Source organism: Rhopalosiphum maidis, chromosome 4, assembly GCF_003676215.2.
Source record: "Rhopalosiphum maidis isolate BTI-1 chromosome 4, ASM367621v3, whole genome shotgun sequence".
Taxonomy (NCBI): Eukaryota; Metazoa; Arthropoda; class Insecta; order Hemiptera; family Aphididae; genus Rhopalosiphum; species Rhopalosiphum maidis.
The window spans coordinates 21,810,362-21,835,557 of record NC_040880.1 but is presented as its reverse complement, the minus strand read 5'-3'; the positions used below and the strand labels follow the sequence as shown (position 1 = coordinate 21,835,557).

The following is a 25,196-nucleotide window of genomic DNA, read 5'->3' as shown; positions in this document are numbered from 1 at the left end:
GTAATATTAAAATTGTATTAGTTTATGAGATACGGAAGCGTTAAAGGGCCAATCGTATATTTTTTTTTATCTCATTATTATAGATTATCACAACTCAATATTATGAATTAGAAATTAGAATTCGTAAAAAAGAAAAATTTGTAAATGGGGTTTGTGGGTGCTTTCAAATTATTATAATCGATTCAAATTGTCGCCAATCATATTACTTACTACTTTACCATGGATTCAAACAAAACTATTAAAAACTATTTTAATATGGGACTCGATTATTCGGAAATCTTGGAATTTTTACACAAAAATGATGGTATTTGTATGAGTTTACGCACTTTAAAGAGAAAATTTAAAAGTGTATCTATTGCTCGCCGAAAATGTGCTAAAATGTTATAGTGTAATGTACCTAGTAATAAATTACTACATTACAAAAAAATCGAAGTACCCTGCAGTGAATCTAATTTTCAATGAACAATTTTTTTTTGTTCAATATCAGTTATTAAAAAGTATAGAACATTTTTAAATATACAAAAAAAATTTACGAAAATTAGGTATACTTAAAATACAAACATTGATAAAACAAAATTAACATTAAAATTGAATAAGTAAATCACCATGCAAAAACCCAAGTATATTTCGGGGGGTGTTAGAATACCCAAAACACCTCCCTGTGTACGTCCTGATTTATTATATTAATTATTAATAATAGGTTAATTGTACCTAAATTTATAAATATAAAATATAATTATAAATATGTTTATAGGCATAAATCTGTATAAAATAATATGGTTTAATATTATTATAGGTTTAACCCATATAGAAAAATTAAAAAGGATTACAAATTAAAAATAAATTATTTTAAATCTAATTTTCTTGAATTTTTTGCAAACTTTTCAATTACATATTAATTTTTTCACTCATTTGTTAGTTCTTCCTATGTATTAAAACGAAAGATTAGTAAATCTACTTTGCATCATACTCACGATTTAAGATAGTTATTTTAGATAACTATACATATAGACCATACATGATATATGGTGCGTAACCAAATCGTATTAATGCGGCGCATTGTCGAAAATGATCTTTCACGTGTTGCTGATGATGTTAGTATGGTTATTGCATCTTGAATTTATTTGTAAAGGCCCAGTCATATTTTTAAATTTTAATATCATAATCTATGCTTTTAAACTTTTTTATGAAGTTTCTAAAACATTGTAAAACATCACTACTAAAAGAGCTTTTTTTGTCGACCAAATTGTGTTATATATTCATAGGCGTGCGCAGACTTCAATTTCCGGTCGAGCCTGGAACAATTAATGCCCTAATACTTGGACAGTGCCCCTAATTTTTTTTTAAAACACATTAGAACACATTCTAATTGTAAATTACAAACTGTGTAAATAGAATAAAGTTGAATCTGCACACAGCATTATTGTGATAATTTCTAGACATATTTTTTAAATTTAAAATGATATAAATACAATTATGTATAAAAAAAATAGAATGATGTATGATTATATGATATATGTTATATGAATAAATTAATAAAATTGTTGTAGTGGTACACAAATATTTTTAATCTTATTTCATTATTACAATTTACAACAAATAATATTTTCATGACCTCGAACATATTGTTATAATTAATTATTAAATATATACTTACATAAATTTGAAAATGTATTATGCCCCTCAAAAAAGTTCCGGTCGAGCCCCGGCTCGCCTAGTGCACACGCCAATGGATATATTTACTAAACATTTAATTAGTAAAAACCAAATTGTAAAAAAAATAATAAATATTGACAAGCCGATAGGCGATAGCTTATGATGTTTAGGTCCCGTTTCCAAAATCCAAATACGTTATAATTTTATAAATAAATAACACACACACATATATATAATATATATAATTCGTACTAAAATCACAAATCCAAATATCTAATAAACATAGCATGTAAGTATGTACGTCCATGGCGTTTGTGCATTACAAATACAAACTTATTAAATTCGTTCTTATAAACGCAAAATTACACTTTAAAAAATATTTTTAGTTCAAAATAAGCTGGGGGTGTTAAGTACTCAGTTCATAGTTCTCAGTTCTGGGTCATTCCCCAATTTACGATGTGTAATTCCTTCATTATTATTATTTATTATATACTATATTTTTAGGCCTAGCTTGTTTTCGACCCAGGTTTGTTTAATATCCTCTTCTAATTAAGTATTTGAACAGTAAAGCTTACATCGTAGTACCTACATGTACTTATATTTTATTATAGAATATCAGAGCAGGTAGTACTATAGTAGATGTGTCGCATTACAAAAAAATCAAAAATTTAAAAGCACCCACAAATCCCATTTCCAAAATTTTTCTATTTTACGAATTCTAATTTCTAATTCATAATAATGAGTTGTGAAAATCCATAATAACGACTTGTGTCAATGCGTAATTTTGAGTTGCGTTATGTGATAATTACGAGTTATAATTGAAAATAATGAGTTGTGATAATCTATAATAATGAGATTAAAAAAAAAAACATAAGTTTGGCCCTTCAACGCTTCCGTAATGAGACGAATCAAGATAATATATCTGCTGGAAATTTGGAATCACGGACCACGGCTATAGATAATATATTATCTATAGTCGTGTCACGGACCAAGATATATATCAAATTTATAATCTGGAAATTGGAAATGGATATATTATGTACTAATTAATATAAATAACATACAATTAAAATCAGTATGTAATTTGTAACTTATAATTTATCAAATTATATTAAATTACTCGAAAATTAAATTCGGCGAAATGGGAGTTGCCCCAACAGGTGGTGTCCATTTACCTACCTTTTTTATTGTATTAAACTTTAATTTGTTAATTTTACTATATCTAAGTATCTTAATACAATAGGTAATTTAAAAGTAAAAAAAATAAAAGGTAGGTAGGTAACTCAATTTACCCGGTTATAGGAGGGAGGGGTGGCTTAAAACCATCAAAAGACCTACCTAAAGACAAATGAAAAATTATTGTATTTTCCTTCGTGAATATTTGTCTAAAATGTCCATATAAGAGTATGTACCTACGTAAACATTCAGACTGGTGTGAATCTAGAAATCTAAAGTGGGGGGGGGTACAATTTTTCCAAAAAAATATAATTATAATTAATTTTATTACATATAAGATAATGTATAACATAGATTAGATTTGATAAAAATACCTATTAAAAATTTAATTTATATTTCTCATTTATTAATTTTATGATTTAGTTATACCTACTGCTCCGCTTATTTTTATTCATATTTATTAGAAATAGATTTTAAGCGCAGTGAGAAAAATTTTTTGGTTGTTTAACCCGGTAAGATGAATTAATTCAATTGCCTATCAGCTACCAGTATTGCTTTCAAATGTTAAATAACTATTTTGTCTGGTTTGAGATTGACATTAAGAATTTAAAAAAATCAAACTTAAATTTATAAGAGCGCCACTGCATGTAGGCACCAATATGTATGTTTTGTGGGTAATTTTTTAGAACGTTCGTACGTGCGTATCAATTATCGATTATTAAATAAATTACAAAAAGATGATAATATTGTTCTATTTTTAAATTTCAACAAAAGTATTGTCGCAATGAACAACAAAAATAGGGAATTAATTATTACAATGACAGTGATTATGTATATTTTCCATGTATACTTATGTACACAACTGCGTTGTCGAATTTATTAATCAAATACCAAATAGTTAACCTATTAATATACCTATTACTAATAATGGCGTAAAAATTTAATATATAACTTTAATGTCTAATTGGTAATTAGTATTAATTCAATATAATAAAATGAGTTGTTTAGTGGTTAATATATTTATTGTTTTATTATATTTAAGCATTTTGGTCAATGCCACTACAGCAGCTGGTAAATATAAGTGCCTATTAAGGGGATTCCATCCCGTAAATTTCTGTCTTTGCCTAACTCGCGCGTGATTTTAAACATGTTTTTTGCCAAACATACCTATTGACTTAATGAAGCGATAAGAATTCTGAAAACAGATTTGAATTTGTTGTCAAGTCTATTTGGAATTGACATTCTCACAGCTTTGATATTTCCCTCCAAATTCCTAAAAAAATTATGTTAAAAGAGTAATTAAAAATTGCCATATTTCAATTTTTGGAGAAGTTAAAATCAAAAAGTCAAAAATCTGGGAAAGTCAATTTCAAGTAGATTCAACGAAAAATTCAAATCTGTTTTTAGAACTCTTATCGCTTCATTGAATCAATTGGTATATTTGGCAAAGGATCCGTCTAAAATCCTGTCACGCGTGCGTTAGAAAAAATAGAAAATCACGGTATCGAATCTCCTTAAACTTAAACCTATATTCGTTATTTTTTTTTTAATAATATTCTACAGTACCTATATATACCAATGTTTGGGAATCTTTCTATTCCAAACTGAATAAAATGTTTTATAGGATTAAATTACCACATTTTCATCCTTGTACAAACATTTTTAAATTATCAAAATTTTCATTTTCATCAGTTAAATTGTTTGAATCTATTTCCACATTTCATTACGATTTTATTAATCGCTTTTAAGATTTTAAATGATGTTCACAATATTTTCAATTATTCGACAATCCGTTTTGATACCTATAATTATTGATGTTGATGATGTTAATGATGTTCCTATTGAGCTTCAAACAAAAATAATAGATTTGCAAGATGTTCTTAAAAACGTTTTAAAACAATCGTCATTACTTTATTTTGCTGAACTTACCCTATCATTTCCAAAAATTAAAAATATAGTTATAAAATACTAAAATAATAATATATGTATGGATCTACATGTGTGTGCGAACAGACCTTTTCTCATATGAAAATAATTAAAAACCTACACCGATCAAGTTTTATAGATGATCAGATCATCTACACGATGTACTCAGAACGCGCATAATTTGATGTTGAAATATAAAAAATAGTGAACAATATTTATCAGAAAAATCACATCAAGTGTATTCATCATGTATTCAAACAGTTGTAATTTCATTATTATCTAATTTGTAGCAGTTAAATTGTAATATTTTTACATAATAATTAAACATTTTTAAAATAAGATTAAACGCTTATATTTTTGTCCCACACAGCCCGTGAAGCTTTTTAAATTTTTGAATACGGTCCCAGAGTTCAAAAAGGTTGTCGACCATTGTTCTGTACTAAACTAGTTAAGGAATTTGTGACATAAAATAAATCCTGTAATGCCATTTTTTTAGTTGGCAAATATTGACATAAATAGCCAATACAGTAGAACCCCTCTTGTCCATCCTCAGCTAGTTCGCTATACTCCGATCCGATCATAGTATTATTCATATGATTACTTTGAAAACACATAATATGTGCATTTTTTTTCTAAATAATTAATCAAACATTTATGTAATATGTAATAAATAAATTTGATAAAATTTTTTCTTCAAATGTTTCTGTATATTCTGATAATCCTACCTTTTTTGCGTTCCGAACACACCCCCAGTCACGAAGGTGACGAATAGAGGGGTTCTAGTGGTTCTACTGTAAGTATGTAAGTATTAAGTATATTTTCAATGTATTATGGTTTTACAAATAGTTTTTTTCTTAAAGTGGTGATTAAGTACAGAAAACTATAGTTAAGGCTGATGTGTATAACCTTTATTTCTCTGAATTTATTTTGACACGAATCCACATAGCTTGAATATCTACTAGTATCTACCTATAATAGTTGAAACTGAGGCGATTTTTTTCTTATCTACGTTTTTGTTTGATAATAGTATAAGCCTAAGGTAATACTGCTAATACTTGATTAATTATTGTTATTTTATTTTTAGAACTTGGTGCCTCATCATGTAGATATTTAGGTGACATTGATCCCCACAATTATCGCTGTCATAAAGATGCAGTGAAGTTAAAAAAAATACCATTAGCGTGCACAGCTTTAGTTTTTGATGGAATAACTTGTAATGATGAATTTGTAATTTATCCTTCCTACGATAAAACGGATATAGGTGATAACTAATAAGCTATTATAAAAATATTTATTTAAATATAGATATAATATTGTAATTTTTATAATAATAGCGTAAGTATTCAAAATAAAAACTCAGATAGATTTGAATTGTTAAATTTTTAGTTTTAGGTTTTATATTAATATAGTATATTTTTAAGTTTTAAGATAATATAATGAATAACTATTTAAACTAAATTATGTATAGCATTCTATTATGACAATGACCAATGACCGTATTAGTGTTTCATATCCGATTGACGTAAAGTTATCATAGTCGTAATCGTTTACAAATTAAAAATGTTTAACTTATAAGAGAACAATCAAAAATAAAAAGTGAACAAGTGCCTAGAATATCAATAATATCATCATTTATTAAATTACTTAAATGGATGTTTTGATAAATCGGGAACACCAACATACCGTAGACTGCGGTGAATAATTTTTCAAATAATATTACCTATAAATATAGCTGAAAATTATTAATCTATAAGTATATATACATTTATGTGTTAGTACATATTTACATCATAACGAATAGCAAGTATTAGATATATATATACATAATAGTAACGAAAATTTTCAACTCTCTAAGAGTAATATTTTTTTAATGCCAACAAAAATCATTAATTTGTTAGTTAAACATTCAATTTTATCGAATTTTGAATTTGAAATGTCTATAATATTTTTATTTTTTTTTATTGTCAATATTTTATGTTTTTTTAAAAAAAATTTACTAGGAATATTGTTTTATCTTGTGCCCGTTTGTGTAAAAGCTTTTTAATTTTGGTAAGAACGATTTATGTGGGGTTATTAAAAATAGGTTGATGAACTAAATATATAGATTATCGTTTTTTAATACTTATAATGATTTAAAAAAAAATATTATCACCAAATTTATTTTGATCATAGTAGGTATCTCATCTATAATCTATTTGTCAATATAATATATTATTATGTACATGTGTGTATAACTAATATTAAATTATAATTTATAGCAGATAATTAATGTATTTAATGTATACCAATATTATTATGATTTATATTACAGACCTCATAAAACAACTTGTAGAATTTAGCCCTAATGTGTATTTATTTTATGGTCATGATCACTTACAATCTTGGTTTGAGGCGGTTGATCCTAGAAAAACTGTAGTTGAGGCTCAAAAAGTGAAAGAATTTGTAGCCGAATATCCTGTTGCGGGATTGATTCTGAAAGGAATATATTATGATTATAATATTGTAAGTACTGTATTTATTACAACGAATAATTTTATTTACCAACTAAATATACATACAAAAAAATTTGTTTTCATCCTATTACGAAGACTTTTTGAGGTATATGTACTTTATTATTATTATATTTTTAGTTATTTTACAACGACCTGTGGTTTTTTTTTGTCTGAAAAATATTTTTATAATGGAAAAAAATAAATATTTATACATTTTCAATAAATATTTTTTTTCATTTTTCATTAGTAAATGTACAATCTATAAACTTCAAAATACTTTGGGCTCATTTTTTTGTTATAGTCTATTTTAAATGTTTGACGTTTAGATTTTTTTTTTTATTTATTTAGTATGATTTATGATTGAAATTTTGTTCTTTGGTAAATTTAAACGTTCTTACCTAAGTTGTTATAATAGAAATTCAAAAATATTAAAAATCCGTGGCTACAATATTGTAACCTCTGTTCTCTGAAGTATAGTGGTGCCATTTGTGTTGTAAAATAAAATAAAGGTAGGTAAGTAGGTTTCGCTGTTTTGTACATTAGGTATCGAGTGTGTCACTATTAGGTGTGTTAAATACATGTAAAATGTAAATATAGTTTTTTTTTAATATATTAGAATCTGAGCCCTGTTATTACTAAGTGTTATATAATAAAAGAACAGGCTCTTTTATGTTCCTGTTTTGTAACGATATTATTTAAAAAAATTTTTCACAAAGTTGTTCCAAATACTCCAAATACTCTTATAAGTGATTTATTATTTCCAATTTCATTCTATTCATCATTTCAGTAATAAATTAAGTTAAAATATAAAAATTATTATATATTATATGGCTATGCTTTGAATAGTTTAATTATAATAAAAATTTAATTTATATATGAATGGATTACTTAACACATGAGCGAATCCTAGTTATTTAGCTAGTAACATAAAATTTAATTAAAAATGTATTTATTTGTTAAGGAATTACGGGCATAGCTCTTATTTACAAAAGTACAATAATTTTAAGATAGTAAGATATTATACATATAGAATAACAGAGAAAACATATAATAAAAGTTTAGAATAAAAGTACAATAAAGGATACCTAACCTAACATAATCGTTACATTTTACGAACATACATAAGTAAGGACTAAGGAGGGATTGGCGTGAGACAATAACCGCCTAATAGGTTCATTGCGCATGTAGTTAGTGGTAATGTGGAATTAAAAAGGGAAAGGTTGTTTTAGAAATGCGTTAAAAAATCTTAAGCAAAAAAAAAAGAAATAGGATGGACGATCACTTTATTATTCAAGAGATCTTACATAAAGTTTATACTCGTTAAACTTTAACACTCAGCCACTATTGTTTAATTGAGTAAGTCAGACACAGGGGTTAATGAGGCTCGCATGATGGTGTTTGCGACTATAATGACTGGCGAACCGCAAAAATCGTCGTTATACTGTTTAGGATTTAAACAAATAATAATAATTTAAGTTATTTAGTTGTAGTTCATAATTATTATTCAAGGGGATTTGAAACATTTACTTACATTACATCCACATTTAACGAGTTTTATTCTGACGAAATTTCTCGTACACGAGTTGTATCTGAATGATAAAAATGGGGTACACGAATTATGTCCAAACTCCCAAAAACTGTTTTATGAAGTCTTACATAAGTTATGTGCTGATAAATTCAAATCGATATTTTACACAAGAATACAATTTATAAAAACGGTACCTATCATTTAAATGTTTGCAAATTTCTCAATTTGAGTTTATAAAAATTGTTTTATTTAAATTTTTGCCTGATATGTAGTTATATTATTAAAATTATTTGTGTAGCTATTTTTAATTTTAATTTGTATTAGTTAGACCAAACTTGTGTTTAATCCGAAAAAAACTGAGGTACACAATTCAGTATTTGGGACACAACTAGTTTGCAGCTATATTATAGTATAGGTACATTATAATGACATTTTTAAAACATTTAGATTAATTACCTCTTTATATCACGAATTCATTTTCATACAGTATTGAATTAAAAGTTGATAATAATAATAAATTATATAAACAATGATCGAATTGGGAAAAATTATTAAGTCAAGGAACTTAAGCCATCGATTTTAAAACTGCGTTCCAAGTGCACAATTACTTAACACAGCCCAGTGGGAGCTTTTCTCCCACCACTCTCCTCGCCATTACACCAACCATACTTCTATTTTAAATACCACTTTTCAGCTATATACAGATATTTAAATTCCAAAAACAATATATTATATTTTGATAGTTATACCCACGTCCTACATGTTAAGTATAAAATAAAAAAGGTAGGCAAGTGGGTATCGCTCTGTCGTATAGTAGAGATGGATATGAGTAGGTCACTATAATGGATGTGTTAAATTTGAATGCAATGACAGGTATCATTGAATACGAAAAACGATTCTGAACGGAGATGATTTGTCAGTCTAGGATAATTAGTAAAATATATTATATTATTACCTATATATTTAAATTGTAATATATCGTTATTTTATTCGATTTCGTAAAAAAATAAATTTCATACGCTCATAAAATTTTTTTTTATTGACGCTGGAGTTGTTTTTTTACTGTTATTTGAATATATATATAAAGGAGCTCCGTCCCGCTGCGCACCTCCCAATTCAAGTACTGAATATAAATATATAGGAACCTATATTAAAATAAAATAATAAAATATTAATAATATAATAAATGGAATGTTTGCGACAAAAGCTTAAAATTAAATTTAGGTCTAAGACACTTAGTTGAAACCTTATCAGATGAAAATTACAAAAATAAATAACAATTTTATAATATTTATTGTTAATAACTGCATATTAATTGTCATAAATTACTATTTTTAGTATTTATATATTAGAAGAAATTAAATAAGTCCCAAGTTCACTGAAAAATAGACTAGTTTTGCATACTATTTATTAGAAGATAAAATGCAATTCAATAAAAATACTAAATAACATATTGATTGAATGCATCTGTAAAAATATTTCTAACATAGTTACTCCACGCTTAGGCTTAGGATCTCAACTTAGGATTTGGAAGAATATTAAAAATAAAAGACGAAAATAGAAAAAATACATTATGTATTTTATGTATCTTATTGATTTTCTTATATTTAATAATTATATCTTTTCTAAGGTGTGTATTCATTACGTGAGTTTTCATTACTAATGATTAAGTGTATGTCACAAATTAAATTATAAATTATTAGATATTACATTCATAATTAGACTTGTGCCAAACAAAGTATCATGCTTTCCTCTTTTAATTTTTCAATCATATAAATCAATTTATGTGTATAAAATATATATTAATCTTAATTACTTACACTACTAATGTATTAATTTACTAATATCAAATATAAATACCTAATACATACAATAGTACATCCACATTTTTATAATGATAGTTAAAATTATATGATTATTTAATAATTATTTTTTTGTATCCGTAGAATCCAGATTATCACGTTCCTAACGACTTTTACGTAAAATTAAAAGCTTATGTCGAGACAATGAAAATTGAAATTCCCAATTTGAAAATTGGGCTGTATCTAGAAGCACTAAGTATGATGTTTTTTAGTAAAGATCCAAAATCTCCAGATTGTAAGTTGATTAATTAACACTAAGATAGCAATAAACATTTAATTCAAAATTCGAATGCGTATTAGTGAGACAATATTTATTACTATATCAGTGACATATGTAGTATAGTTATGATTTATAAATTATAACTTTAAAATCTATAATTTACATCAATAGTCAAAAATAAATACATATATCATATCTTATGTCTTTTGTTAAAGGGTTTGATTTCACTGTATTAAACAAAGTTATGGATAACTATATAATTGGATTTGATAGATTTAATGAATGCACTTTTTATTTATTAAATGGTGGAGTTGTACCTTTGAATTCAACAGATCCAAGCATTAACACCTTAGTAAGATGTGTATCAAACCTTGAGTTAAAATTAAGATTAAAAATATTATTATTATTATTACAGACTAAATTCAAAGCTGCTTTTGACGGATCAAGCATTGCAAGGGATAAAGTTTATTTCGAATTTTCAATAAATCCTTCAGTAATAAAGAAATTTGAAAAATATTTTATACCATGTGAAGTATCATATAATGAGGTATAAAAATATATTTTTAATTTAATATATCTAAAAGTTAGAGTAATTATGCACATCACATAGTTTATATCAGTGTATTTCTAGTTTCGATATTATTTCTTTATACACGTAGTTGAGTACAGGTATTTTTACAAGAAAATATTCAGTTGTATTAAATTAAGGTAAAAAACTGAAAAAAAATTCTGTTAAAATAATAAAAAATTAACTTTTTCTCAAAACATTGATCTATTACCGGCATTTAAACTTATTAAAGTTGCATTTTTAGAATTAAGGGGTTGCTTTAATTATAATTCAGTTTATACGTAAATAGTGGGCCAATTAGATATATTTAGTTTATTAGTAATTTTTGGTCAAAATATATTTATTCGTGCATAAATTGTATCTTTAAATGTTTATTTTCGCTACAATTATTTAACATAAATCTTTAACCTAACGCGTAAACGTATTCTAGGGTATAGGAGTGGCGACTATGAACTTACACCGTTATTACTATTTCCTCTAGGAGTCGCATATATACCCATAGTTACGATAATTTATAAACATTTCTTTTAATTTCTTTTATTATTTCATATTGATACAAATAACCGATTTAATTGTTTTCTGATTAGTAATTCGATTTTAAACATACCTAATTCTTTCTTTTTTTCAATGTTAAAATATTAGTTGTATATTTCTACGGTTTTAATTTATTATAATCTAATTAATCTACTCTTATCAACAGCAACCCTAAATATAAATAAACATTATTCGATTTTCGTGATCCGAAACTAAAATGATATACGAAATCCATTTTCTCCGATTTCGGGAAAATACATAATCTCAATAGTCCTTCTACGAACTAAATAATCATTTTAAGACTTTGGATGGATTCTTATAATTAAATCTACCTATCAATTGAATTTTAAGACATCATATTAAAAACGTTTTGTATAAATGTTAACAGTATTGTGAAAATCATGGTGTATATAAGGACCGCATGTGTGTCGATAATCAGGACACATTCTTCGAAAAAGTAATATTATGTTATGTGTAAGTGTAATATATTAAATATTTTTTAAATTTTATTTTTAATTTATAGGGTAAATTTACTAAAGAAAATTCAAAGGGATTCATAGCAAAGTTTATAGATTTAGTTGATCGCGATCTAAAATGTGAATGTAATGATAAGTATATAACGTTTACCATGTTGTTAAATGGTTATAATAATTTGGAAAAGTTAACTTGTGCTAAATTAAGTGGCATCTGAATAATTGAATAATTTATTGTTGTCCAATACTATAATAGCTGGTATCTATATTATTTTATAATAAATTATTTATTTGAATTAATACACAACTATTGTCTTGCACTAATTAAAACATAAACAAATAAATATTTGATTATTTAAATTAATGTATTATGTATATTTTCAAAAGTGGCTTATGTACTTAGACTCTAACCTAATCTAACCTATTTAAGTCTTAATATATATAGAGTATAGTCTTAATCTAGTGATGGACAACTAAATTTGTAGAGAATATGAGTTATATCATATACAATACATATATTATTTTTTAAATGTATACCAGCTATAATTCCCGGCTGTAGTCCAAATTGTAGACCGTCATATAATAGAGATGTAATTGAAATCCCAAAAGATCCGAAAACATAAATATAATATTTGGTTTTCTTTTAAACGGGTAGGGTAGAATAAACATTAATGACTTAAATCAAGTTTTTTTCCTGTAATAAAATATTAGCCTACACCTACAATTTATTTTCCAAACCTCTTTCTTATCAATATTAAAATAGAAGTAATATGTTTACTCTTGTTTTTCTTTAATTCAAAATTATATTATACTATTTTACTGAGGAGTGCTTAGAATTTTTTTATGGATATGAGTACATGTTTATTTTATTTTTTATTTATTTATTTATAGATTCTAAGGTTAAATAAAGTAGATTATTATACATAATTTAAATATATAAGATAATAATATATATATATACATTTACAAATTATAAAACATATACTTAGCACAAGTTATTTAAGTAACAAGATCCAATTTTCTAGCGGAAACTTCCTTCAAAGTTCAGACACAACCAGCCATACATTGAAGGCTGAATTTGTACTACTACACTATGTTATAAAGTAGGTAGATAACATTTTTAATTTTTTTTTTTTTGATACCTAAAACAAATACTGCTCTGCAATTTATAAGTGTATTTTACTGCCTAATTCAAGTAGTTACTTGTATAATTGTATAATAATAATAAATAAATAATAGTACAAATCATCATATTAATAAAAATGATGTGCAATATTTCCTGATAAATGAGCATATTGTTTTTTTTTTAGTTTGATGTCTGGTAATTCTTAAACTGATATCCAACTATCCAATTTATTAATTAAAAACATTTTTATCCAAATAATTCATTGTGAAAACTTGTATTCGGGTTAGGTAACCTAACCAAACCTAACCTACAGTTTTTCAGAAAATGTTAATCAATAATATCAGATACATCTGCAATATTTTCATCAAAACGTCGAAAAGATTATTGGTTGGTGGTGTCATTCTTCAACATATTTATAAAATTCATTAGTTATTAATTATTATAAAATCATAACAACTTTTTTTGTTTTTTTCATGTTTCAACCGACGACACCGTGAAAATCATAACAACTTATATCTATTAAAAGTGTCTTAGCTTTCAACATAGAAATGTTGTCCACAATTCTTATATGATGGTGAATTCAGTAGTGCTCTGTTTAACTTTATTTATTTTATACCTTGACTCATATCCTATATCATGTATTTTAATGAAGTAAATACTTGTAAATGTTAGAAAAATACCATACTTACTTAAATTATTGAAAAAATTAACTGGACAACACATATGCACCTAATTTGCATATCTATAACGCCGTGTGGTAAAAGTATTGTCTATTGAAACGAATTTAATATTATTCGTTAATAAAATACCGATCAATTCAAACAATGATGTAGGTACCAAGAACCAACAGGAAAAAGCGAAAATTACACAACTTGTTAATTACATATTAATTGTGGCCATTGTAAGTTATTTTATCTTATATGAATTAAACACAAAACCACATAAATATTAAAATCTCTGAAAAAAAAAAACAAAATAATGATAAATAACTCGTAGACTCAACTGGTCTAAATCCAGTTCAGTATTATTTATATGAAATGATTCGTTTAATTTACGAGTATAATATACAATTTTAAATGTATAATAAAACATGTGTCTAACTATAAATAATAACACAGGTATTTTATAAATTAATATGTTATAATAATAATACTCAATGTTTAGGTCTACCTAATAATTTAATTCACACATATCTGAAATATTATACAATGTATTTTAAAAAGCTCATTGTTTCAAAATATTTACCATAGTTTTAAGTATTCAGCTATTCATTTATACCACGAACCTATTTACACTAACTTCGGGTACTTTGGAATTGGCTAAAAAAAGTATATTATGCAGTGCTTTTGTCAGATTAATAGACCTATCTATTTTTTTTAAGAGACTACTAAAGTACTAACAGTACTGAGTACTGATACGCTTAAATTTCTCCCTTAAAAATCTTGATATTGATACATGGTGGGCAATGGGCATGAGGTATTTAATAAAAAATAAATAAATTAACATTTGTTAAACATTTTTAATCATACCAATAAATACAATGTTATTTAATTTGAGTAGTAGTATAATTATAATATTAATGATGATGAGTAACTAAAAATATATATTAATAGGCGGTAGGACTATTATTTACCTAAATAAAAATGTAATGAAAAAAATAAAAAATAATAAATAATATACACATAAAATTTAAAAAAATATTACCTATATGTTGAATTCATTATTAATCAACTTTAATAAATATATATTAAACCATACAAATTTTATTATTATTTTTTTAATCCTATGAATTAAGTTCCAAAATTTATTAAATGTGACTTAAATAATATATTTTGAATAATGTATGTAGTGTGCAAACCTACAACACAAATCCAATCAACAGAATTATAATATTTTTATAAGATTATGTTAACTTTAGAAGTCGATAATAATATGTAAACAATATTTGAGAAACAGTATAATTCGTAAAACTTTATAATTATTTTTAATAACTTGAACATAGCACATTTATTAGTAACATAGAATTGTGTTCAACTCAATAATTATACGAAAGTTATAAGTCTTAAGCATAATAAGCCATTTAAATTTAATGGGATGGAGTATTTAAAAAAAAAATTAGTAGAAACCAAACATGCTATTATTTAAAGTAAATAAATAAATAATAAGAAATTACTCGAGGGAACCATAATTTAAATCATTGAAAATGATTTGATAACATAACATATTAAATAGGTAAATCAAAAATAACAAAATGTTGAATTTTATTAGGCCGAATTTGATTTAATTTAGGCCCAATACTTTTCTAATGAAATAAAAGTAAGTCCAGTATGTTCATAAAAAATATTGGAAGATCTATTTTAATATAATTATTACTAATTACTAGTTGGATTAGTGGGATCTTTTGCATCAGACTTGGTATGTCGTTTCTGTAAGGCAGCAGTTAAATCTTGTCTCAAGGCTTCTTTATTTTCATCATCAGCATTCAATGGCACTACACTTCGCAAGCCATTCATTATATCACATGTTTTTCCAAAATAAACTTCGTTCAGAGTATTACGCATTTTATTCTCCATGTCCTCAACCATACGTCCAATATTAGCTATTTGTGGTGAAGAATCCGACACTGGACTGTCCATTTCTGTTTGCCTAGTCAAACTTCCTGCCAGGCTCATACTACCTGATACAGCTTTATTAGTCTGTAACCATAGCATAACAGTTGATGTGAGTTTATAATGTGCGTTACGTCCAGTATTTTTTTCTTGCACTTCCACTACATGTATAGAATCCCAAGTACCCCGTACTTTCTTAGATCCATCACCCACTTTTTTGATCAATATAACACCTAAAAAAAAAAAATTATTGATGAATATTTTGTACAAAAATTAAAATACGGCAAGTTCAATTATGTATGTCTATATTTTTTTTCTAAAATTTAAATTAAATTGTATGAAGATTATTGTTAAAGGAGCAATAATAGTAACCTAATTTATTTTTTTAATTTTCTCTAGAAAAAGGGAAGATATTAGTGAAAAAACTTTAAATTATTAATTAAAGGTATAGTAAACAATTCAAAGTTATAAATTCTATCCATATATCATAGTGTTGTGTAATTTTCAAAACATAATAAAAAAAAAAATTAAAATTTTTACTATAAAATCAGTAAAAATAAAATGTATTATAATCATTAGAATAAAATTAATTTGTATTCCATTTTAAAAAGAAAAAAGTTTAAACGTCATGTTATGAAAATTTTACAATTGAATATACTGAATCAAGACATGAAAACTAAAATCATAAGAGTTCCATATAGTTTTAAAATTGTTTATAATTGTACTTCTATATAATATATTATTGTAGAACTTAAATTACTATTATTCATTAATAGTAATATGATTAAGTAGTATAAAATATATACTGTATACTATTGTAAAATAAATAATACATTTTTATTACCGGCAAAACCCTGGTCTAAATCCCACAAGTAAACAGAAGACACACCACCTTCAAAATACATTTCTCTATATTGATCAAAAGCCATATTAGCATCTATTTCGAGCTTGCGCAGTTTTTCAGTTGGAACAGCACCATCATCCAATGGTGGAAAATATGTATTACTCCAAGGTGATCTAAATAGGTTATAGAAAAACAATTTGATTAGTTGTCATTAAAAATATATTATTTAGATAGTCAATAAACTCACCTATATGAATCCCCATCTCTGTTATAATCACAAAGTAAAAAATCTTTGCCAACTTGCTTGTCTCGTATGATTTTTAGTGGTTGGTCAACAGAAGACAATAGATCTTCGCACAAACTCGGAACTAGGTCGATGAGATCACTCAAGTGCTTTTCGATTTTTTGAGGCGGTAAACGCCGCATAAGATCTAGTGCACAGTCCATTTGAATATCAGACTAATACAGGAAAATAATCGAATTTCAACATCAAATAACCGTTTGAATAGTATGGAAATTGTTAAGCACATATATTATGTATTTATGTTAGATGTGTCTGTTAAAGTAAATAGACGTCAACACTTACCATTTTTAAGCTGTAATACAAACACTCAAGTGACAGGTAATTTAATAGGACAAACGACCAAAACTGATCGTTGAACGGCAAATAATTTTATAATTTATTACTAATAGGTAATGATAAACATTTATAATTTTTAATACTCGATAGATACTATAATAAAGTATACATTTTTAATAATACAAAATTCTTCGCTTATCACTTGCGTTCGACGTCCGTCTAATACATAGAGTAATTATCACAGTCGTATATTATCTACAACCGTGGTCCATGGTAACCATCTATAAGACCGTAGTGGTAACTTTTCACTCTAGAGTAGTAAACACGAACTAAAATAAAATATACGTGGACCGGTGGACCATACTGATACTACCATGATATGGGCAATTACTAATTACTAATTAACTAAATGATGTCTTGGATATCGTATCCAAGTAATTCCAAGATATAATTTAGTAATTTAATTAATTACCTATTGTATCCAGGATACTACCAAAACTACCATAGAACACAATGATACTACCCTAGATATTATCTTCTCTGTATCGCATTATTCTGAAACGGAACTATAAAATATAAATGCATAAATACTAAATGCATAATATTTTTATATGTCTATCGTCAATGAACTGTGAAACTATGACGTGGACAATTTGCTTAACATATTTTATAGGAAAAAGTTAATTTACATATTTGAAGATATAATGGGTTGCGGATTTTTTAGGAACCAGTTACAAATAGAAGTCAATCTTCTTGTTATAAAATCGATAAATAAAAATTTACATATTAGTTCATACTTTGGTGTCAATTGAATATTTTTTCATAAAAATAACCATTTCTTCATTTGTATAAAAATGTATGGATTTTTTTTAAAGAATAGGTACTTATAAACATAACATTTAAGTTATTTTAAACTTAGAAATCCATACATTTCTTGTAAAGTTTTAATCCACGGAATTAATGAAATTTAATTTAATCTGTACTTATGCTACTATATATTATGCTAATACGCGTGAACTGCAATCATATTTTTTGAGATCTCAGTATTTCATCCACTAAATTATAAAAGTATAAATTAATACAGTATTTAACAACTACAGAATTTACAGATCATGTATCTCAGAATACTTTATCCTGAGAGTCAAAATCTTTTATGTAGTTAAGATATAGTAGGTATAGATCGACTTTCACTTAATCCACCAAACCAGTAATACTGTAGTATGTAACACACTAATAGATTGGGAAATGCCAAAACGCATGACAAAAGAGATCTATTTTGTCATGATCATACCTATCTATTTTGCCATGCCAAAATGGAAATTGGATTCTTATTTCTTAGTTCACAGTCCTTTTCATTTCATGCTCGTTGGGTAACCAATAACCACACTGACACTATCCCTAAACATGGTTCATGGTGTAATTGTGTACTTAATTGTGGTCTACAGTGTGACCACAAGTAAACTGGGAAATCAGATGTCTCGTCTAAAGCGCGCCAAAATTAGCTCATGAATTCTGTAAGGGCGATTTTGAGATTTTGTCTATGTCTATATAATCCATAATAAGGTGTTTGGAGTTTCAAATGTTTTGTAATTTGTATCACCTATAGAAACAGAAACACCAAGATTGTACCGTTTTTGTATTCATATACCCTGGTGATTATTTTTTTTTTTAATAATAAATATTTTCTGAATAATTTATTATCCTGTAATCTGTTACAATTTTTTATTATCTTATTAATCCTTCATTTAAAAATTCACTAAAATTTTTATTTATTTATTTACAAATTAATAAGGATATTTTTATTGATGATTTGTTCAGCAAACTGTTCAATCAGATGGCCATCAAGATCAAGGTTATGAAGTATGAACAGCTATGGTTTTTATTCACACCAGAATATTTTATTACTCAACAAAAATAATGGATAGGATTAGTACTTATTTATACAGTTATATTATGATTACATTACTTATAACTTATAAGAGTAAATAAAATATGTAAAAAACATGGGATACAATTTTATAATTATATATATTAAATACTAAAGAACTTTAATATAATAATTCTAGACAATTTTAATAAATTATAGTATTGAAAATATTTAACATATGTATAAAATTCCACTTTAAATTATGGCGATCAAAATTTTAATAAACAATTAAGTACTTCATTTTTTATTCTGTGATCAAATCAAAAATGAGTACAGAATCTGTTAATTATGATTTGTGCAATCTTTTCATATGTCTCTTAAGATCGCTGTTGGTTAAAAATGAAGACTCACAACTTCCACATGAGTAGGGTCTTTCACCAGTATGAATTCGATAGTGTACATCTAACCCATATTTTTTTGAAAATGATTTCAAACACACATCACATTCATATGGTTTTTCACCGGTGTGAGTCCTACGATGAGTAACCAATGCACAAGAATGCTTAAATGTTTTTGTACAAAACTCGCACGAGTAAAAAGTTTTATCAGTATGTATTTTTTCGTGTGTTTGTAAGTTTGATTTTTTTGAAAATACGAGGCCACAAATTTGGCATTTAAAAGATTTTTCACCAGTATGTATTTTGAAGTGATCATCTAAAGATCTTTGTTGAGTAAATGAACTTGCACAAATTATGCATTCAAATGGTTTATCATTTGTGTGTATTATAATGTGTCTCTTTAATAAAGATTGAAACTCAAATGTTTTAGAGCAAAAAGAACATACAAAATGTGTGCGTGCAATTTTTTGAGGTTCATTGGGTTTAGTATTGTTGGCAACTAGTTGTGTTTGTTCTGTCACATCTTCCAGTACTATTTTACTTACTTTTAACACTGCCTGAAAAAATATTCAAATTCAGAACTCTATATTCCAATTATTTGCTTTAATTTAACTTACTTATAAAATATATAATATATTAATACCACAATTAAAAAGTATATTATATTTTAGTAAATAAATTGTTTAAAATTAATAAATTCATTTCAGAAAATGGATATAATAAAAGTATAATAAATGTTTATTCAATGCATATGAAGAATATACTAAGTAATTATATAACTGAGAATTAAAATGGTGATTTCTTAATGAGAATTTATATTTTTAACAGTTAACCCAAATTTTTTTAACATATTTAATTGAATTAATATATTATTGTTTTAATTTAAATAATATAAAAACATACAAACCTTATTAGGACTTTTCTTTTCTATTCTTTTTGTCTTTTTAGTTATTTTCATCAATCTTTTCAATCTATAAAAAAAACCATACAAAGTTCAAAATAATGCTCAACATAAAAATGACAGTACAAATAGGGATGGATTTAGCAGAGCTTAATCTTTCTCGACTTTCTGACTAGTCACCCCTTTAAAAAGATGATACTTTACTAAGTACATATATTATTTTTAGAAAATAATTATAGAGAAGTCTCCTAACAAAAATTTGTTCTATTTATGAATTGTACCTCTAAAGACGAATGAGCTTTATTATACCTGGGACTAGGGCAATATAATGAAAAAGAATTAAATAAAAAAGTTAAGTCAACCTAAAATAATTAAAAATTTTCACCAAAGGCAAAATTCTCTTCAACATGACGACTATTTTTTATTCAGATCCTTGCATGAAGTAGCCTAGCTGCATATCAAATATTCTAAATTAATTACTTCATACTTGGGCCTTATTTAATTTATATTTCTGACAGAACTGGACTAAACTTTAATATATGATAAATATTACAATATCAGAATATAATTATTAAGTTTTATATAGTTAGGCTCTGTGTTATATTATTAATTAGATAAGATTGAGCTATTACATATTATGTATACTGAGATAAAATTAATCAAGCCGGGCCAAACTGGTCTCTTAAAATTTTATTGTTTAAAAATGTAGGCTCATGCAAAGCTATAATCAATACTTAATTCATTTTCATTAAATAATAACAACATAATATGCATTCTGAAATTAAGAAATTAAATAAATTAAAATAATATTTATTATAAAGTACAAATTAAAAGTTATAAATTCAGTTATTATGTAATAAACTTTAATTTTGTGTTTAATTGCTGCTTACAAATTTAAATGTACATAATATATTATACTACTGTTGTAAATCACAGTAAATAAAATTATTATTCATATATTTAATATCAAAAATTATGATTTATTTTTAAATTTAATTTTCTGTTTTAAATAACATTGCCTAATATTTTACAAAATTACAGTTTTTATTATAATATTGTAAGACTTATTTATAATTATTATTATAGACATATATAAATTTATACATTTTAATGTAAACATTTTTTGGAGGTTCTCTAATTACAAAATAAATACAAAAGTAATACTTAAATTATGCAGAATTTGAATTAATAATTACAAATTTATACTTACTGTGATGAATCAACTGCATCGCTTAAAATTTTGGAAGTAAGAATAGTTGTATAAGAACTAGTATCTAAAATAAAAAAAACCATTTGTTAAAAAAAAAATTAGTTAAATTTTTAATTAAAAAATATGATCAAATTTTTTTTGATTAAAGTTTTTTCATACGCATATTTTGTTTGATACCTTTTTTTTTTTGAAAAAAATACTAAAATATAGCTTTAGTCTAAAATAATTTATTTTATATCAATATTAATATAAATAGTTATAATAGGTGAACCTATATAACATGTAATTATGTTTAAATTGTATACAACATTTAACTTAGGGAAATACCTATACCTGTATGTATTGTCTCTGTCTTACTAACTTATATTATAGCAAATTTGTATTCAGCAGAACATATTTTATATTGTTAGCTTTAACATTGAATTCAATTTCCCTATAATTAAACTTAAAGGTAAGAATATTATCTAGAACATATCATATGCTTTTATAGATATTATCACTTTAAAGTGACTTATGACAGTGGTATAAAAAAAAAATTTGGGCCCACCCACAAAAATAAAAATGGGCCCCTAAAATATTGTTTAGGTAGGTATATTAGTTTAAAAACATTAATCTGATATAGGTAAATCATTTATTTTAATTAAAATTCTGTTATGATATGATTAAAAATAACAATATTTATTTAATATTACACAATTATTACTTAATGTATACATTTATATATAAATAACTACATTTTACTGAATTATTTTATTTAAATTCCTGCGATCTTCTAGCATTTTTTGAGGAAAATTTGTCAATTAACATGATTATCTAAATTGTGCATAGATTAACACTAATTTAATTTGAAAAATAAGCAATTATTCAATTTTTTTTTCACAGAAATTAAATATACTTTAACCAAAGACCCTAAATTACCGTGGGCCTCCCCATAACGCGGGGTCTGTAGGCCCTCAGTTACGCCACTGTTTTATGAACATTTTAAAGTTGTAAATTTCATATGGCTATAATTCGCTTTAAAATTATCATATCAATAAAATCATATATTATGTCCTGGATAATATTCTTACCTTTAATTTTGATAACCAATATTAAAGGAAAGGCTAACAACATAAAAAAGTGTTCTATTAAATGCAAATGGTATAACCTCATTTTGTGAGGTTTCTTACTTCTATGAGCAACAATGCATTTTTATTTATTTGTATTGCTTCACATAACAAATTAAGTTTTAATTTTTTATTCAATGTAAATAAAAAAGTATCAGGGATCACAACTATTACCTGATGGTTGGTTTACATTGACACTGATTATATGGACTATTGGATGAGGAATATTTATTTAACAATAATATGAAATATCGATTAATGCCAATAGTTTGAATCAATATGTTATAATTATAATATTAAAGAAATCCTACCTTTGGCTGTTTTCTTTTTCTTACGTATCTTTATTGCACTATCTTCTTTAATGGCAGCCATATCTTCTTCAATTATTAATGAATTGAACAACAAAATAATTTTGTTAATAAATTTGTAGTCAAAATTATAAACTTTAATCTATTAAAGAATGTCATTCGTAGTTAGTACTTTGTTCATTGTTGTATCGAGTGATCGACGTTTGTGCCCAGTCATTAAAATTTAAAAGTATAAATGTTTAATAAGTAATTGTCTATCGTAAATTCGTGTTATTCATCATTTTTAAACCGTGATTGATGATTCAAAATGCTTATCATTTATAATATTACCATTCGGCACATGAAATACTATCCATGATAAATACTAATAATGAATACGGCCCTATGATTGGTCTATACGTAATTTGGAGCGAAAATTTAAATTATTATAAACTTATTATTAACCTAATAATATGGTATAAGACGTATAAAGTATAGGTACTCGTAATATGATAACACACGGTCTAATATTTAATTATATTTCATGTTAATGTAAAAATTTAAACTTATAATTAAAAATTTTTTTTAATAGAAAACTTTAAACAGTGTAAACTGTATCTCTTTTTTTAAACTTAAACTATAAAGAACACAATTACTTATAATATTATAGTTGTATTATTATTAAATTATAAATATTGAAAAATATTAGTAAAATAAGGCCCTGGGCCCCTCTCATCGCCCCTTAATTAAGTGTCTGACGATATACCAAGTTTAATATTAAAATATGATTTATAATGAATATCACTTGAAATTAATGGACAATTACGAGTTCTAGTTGATAAATAGATTAATTTGATAATCTGTTTAAAAAAATAAGCAATAACAATAGTTTTTATAAAAACTAAAAAATCAATTTTTTATAACAATAATTGGAAAGAAAATATTAGAATCACATTAATAATACACAGAAGCAATAAAGTGTTTATTCAAATATAATTGGGATGACATAAAATTTATTATTAATCATATATTACATTTTTACGATAAACTTATTTTAATATATTGAGTAAAAAAAAAAAAAACGATTTGGGCCATGGTACTATGGTAGTACAGGTACATAATACATTAGCAGTATTAATTAAATTACCTATAAGTTATAACACATTTATAATACATTACATATATTAATGTTAAAAATTAATAATATGTGCACTTGTTCGTCATCGTATTTTTTTTTTTTTTTTGGAAAAATGTGTCCGTATAGTTCAAGGGTGCCCAATTTATTTTGGAAGCGGGCTATAATTGCAATTGCATTTAGCTGGCGGGCCATGTTATGAACAAGACTTGCTTACACTTATAATTCATCTAAAATTCTATTTTCAATAGATACTTAATTATATAGGACAGATAGGTATTTAAATCAAACAACATTTTAAATTTCACATGTTTTAATTTTAATTTTTAATAATATTTAAAAAAAAACATCAGTGAGACCTATGAAGAGACTTATTAGCTAATAATTTTTCAATATCTGGTGATAAATCTGATGTTGATAACAACATCAAATCTGAAATATGAGGCGCAGTTAATGAACTAAGATATTTATTTTTGACATAGGTTAGAGTAGATAAAGCTTTTTCGCAAATATATGTTATTACAAAATAATTTAATATTTAATTAGTTATACGTATTATTATTACGACCGTAGCAAAAGGCGGGTGCGGAGCGACTGATTTTGGTCGCTATTTGTACAATACTTCGAATAACAATTTATTATTTAAACTCGCCGATATACGACGACTACGTCGACGGATGGTCACAATAATCTATAAA

The 25,196-nt window shown here is 25.3% G+C and overlaps 3 protein-coding genes across 3 annotated transcripts; 1 reads left to right on the top strand and 2 right to left on the bottom strand.

Annotated features, from left to right (window-relative positions):
* The first annotated feature begins 219 nt into the window (after positions 1–219).
* Positions 220–12,686, top strand: LOC113548471. The gene is made up of 8 exons (XM_026949366.1): positions 220–304; positions 5,843–6,019; positions 7,070–7,242; positions 10,725–10,875; positions 11,076–11,212; positions 11,276–11,407; positions 12,351–12,419; positions 12,486–12,686. Exons 1-8 carry the CDS (start codon positions 220–222, stop codon positions 12,651–12,653), a joined length of 1,092 nt encoding a protein of 363 aa, XP_026805167.1. The 3' UTR covers positions 12,654–12,686.
* Positions 12,687–15,820: 3,134 nt separating this feature from the next.
* LOC113560719 (F-actin-capping protein subunit beta) lies at positions 15,821–17,787 on the bottom strand. Its single transcript, XM_026966765.1, has 4 exons — positions 17,601–17,787; positions 17,262–17,473; positions 17,015–17,187; positions 15,821–16,403 (listed from the first exon to the last, which is right to left on the bottom strand). Exons 1-4 carry the CDS (start codon positions 17,601–17,603, stop codon positions 15,934–15,936), a joined length of 858 nt encoding a protein of 285 aa, XP_026822566.1. The 5' UTR covers positions 17,604–17,787; the 3' UTR covers positions 15,821–15,933.
* Positions 17,788–19,675: 1,888 nt separating this feature from the next.
* On the bottom strand, positions 19,676–23,706 carry LOC113548998 (gastrula zinc finger protein XlCGF49.1-like). Its single transcript, XM_026950127.1, has 4 exons — positions 23,388–23,706; positions 21,971–22,034; positions 20,767–20,830; positions 19,676–20,416 (listed from the first exon to the last, which is right to left on the bottom strand). The coding sequence occupies exons 1-4, from the start codon at positions 23,446–23,448 to the stop codon at positions 19,808–19,810; spliced, it is 798 nt and encodes a 265-aa protein (XP_026805928.1). The 5' UTR covers positions 23,449–23,706; the 3' UTR covers positions 19,676–19,807.
* Positions 23,707–25,196: the final 1,490 nt, after the last annotated feature.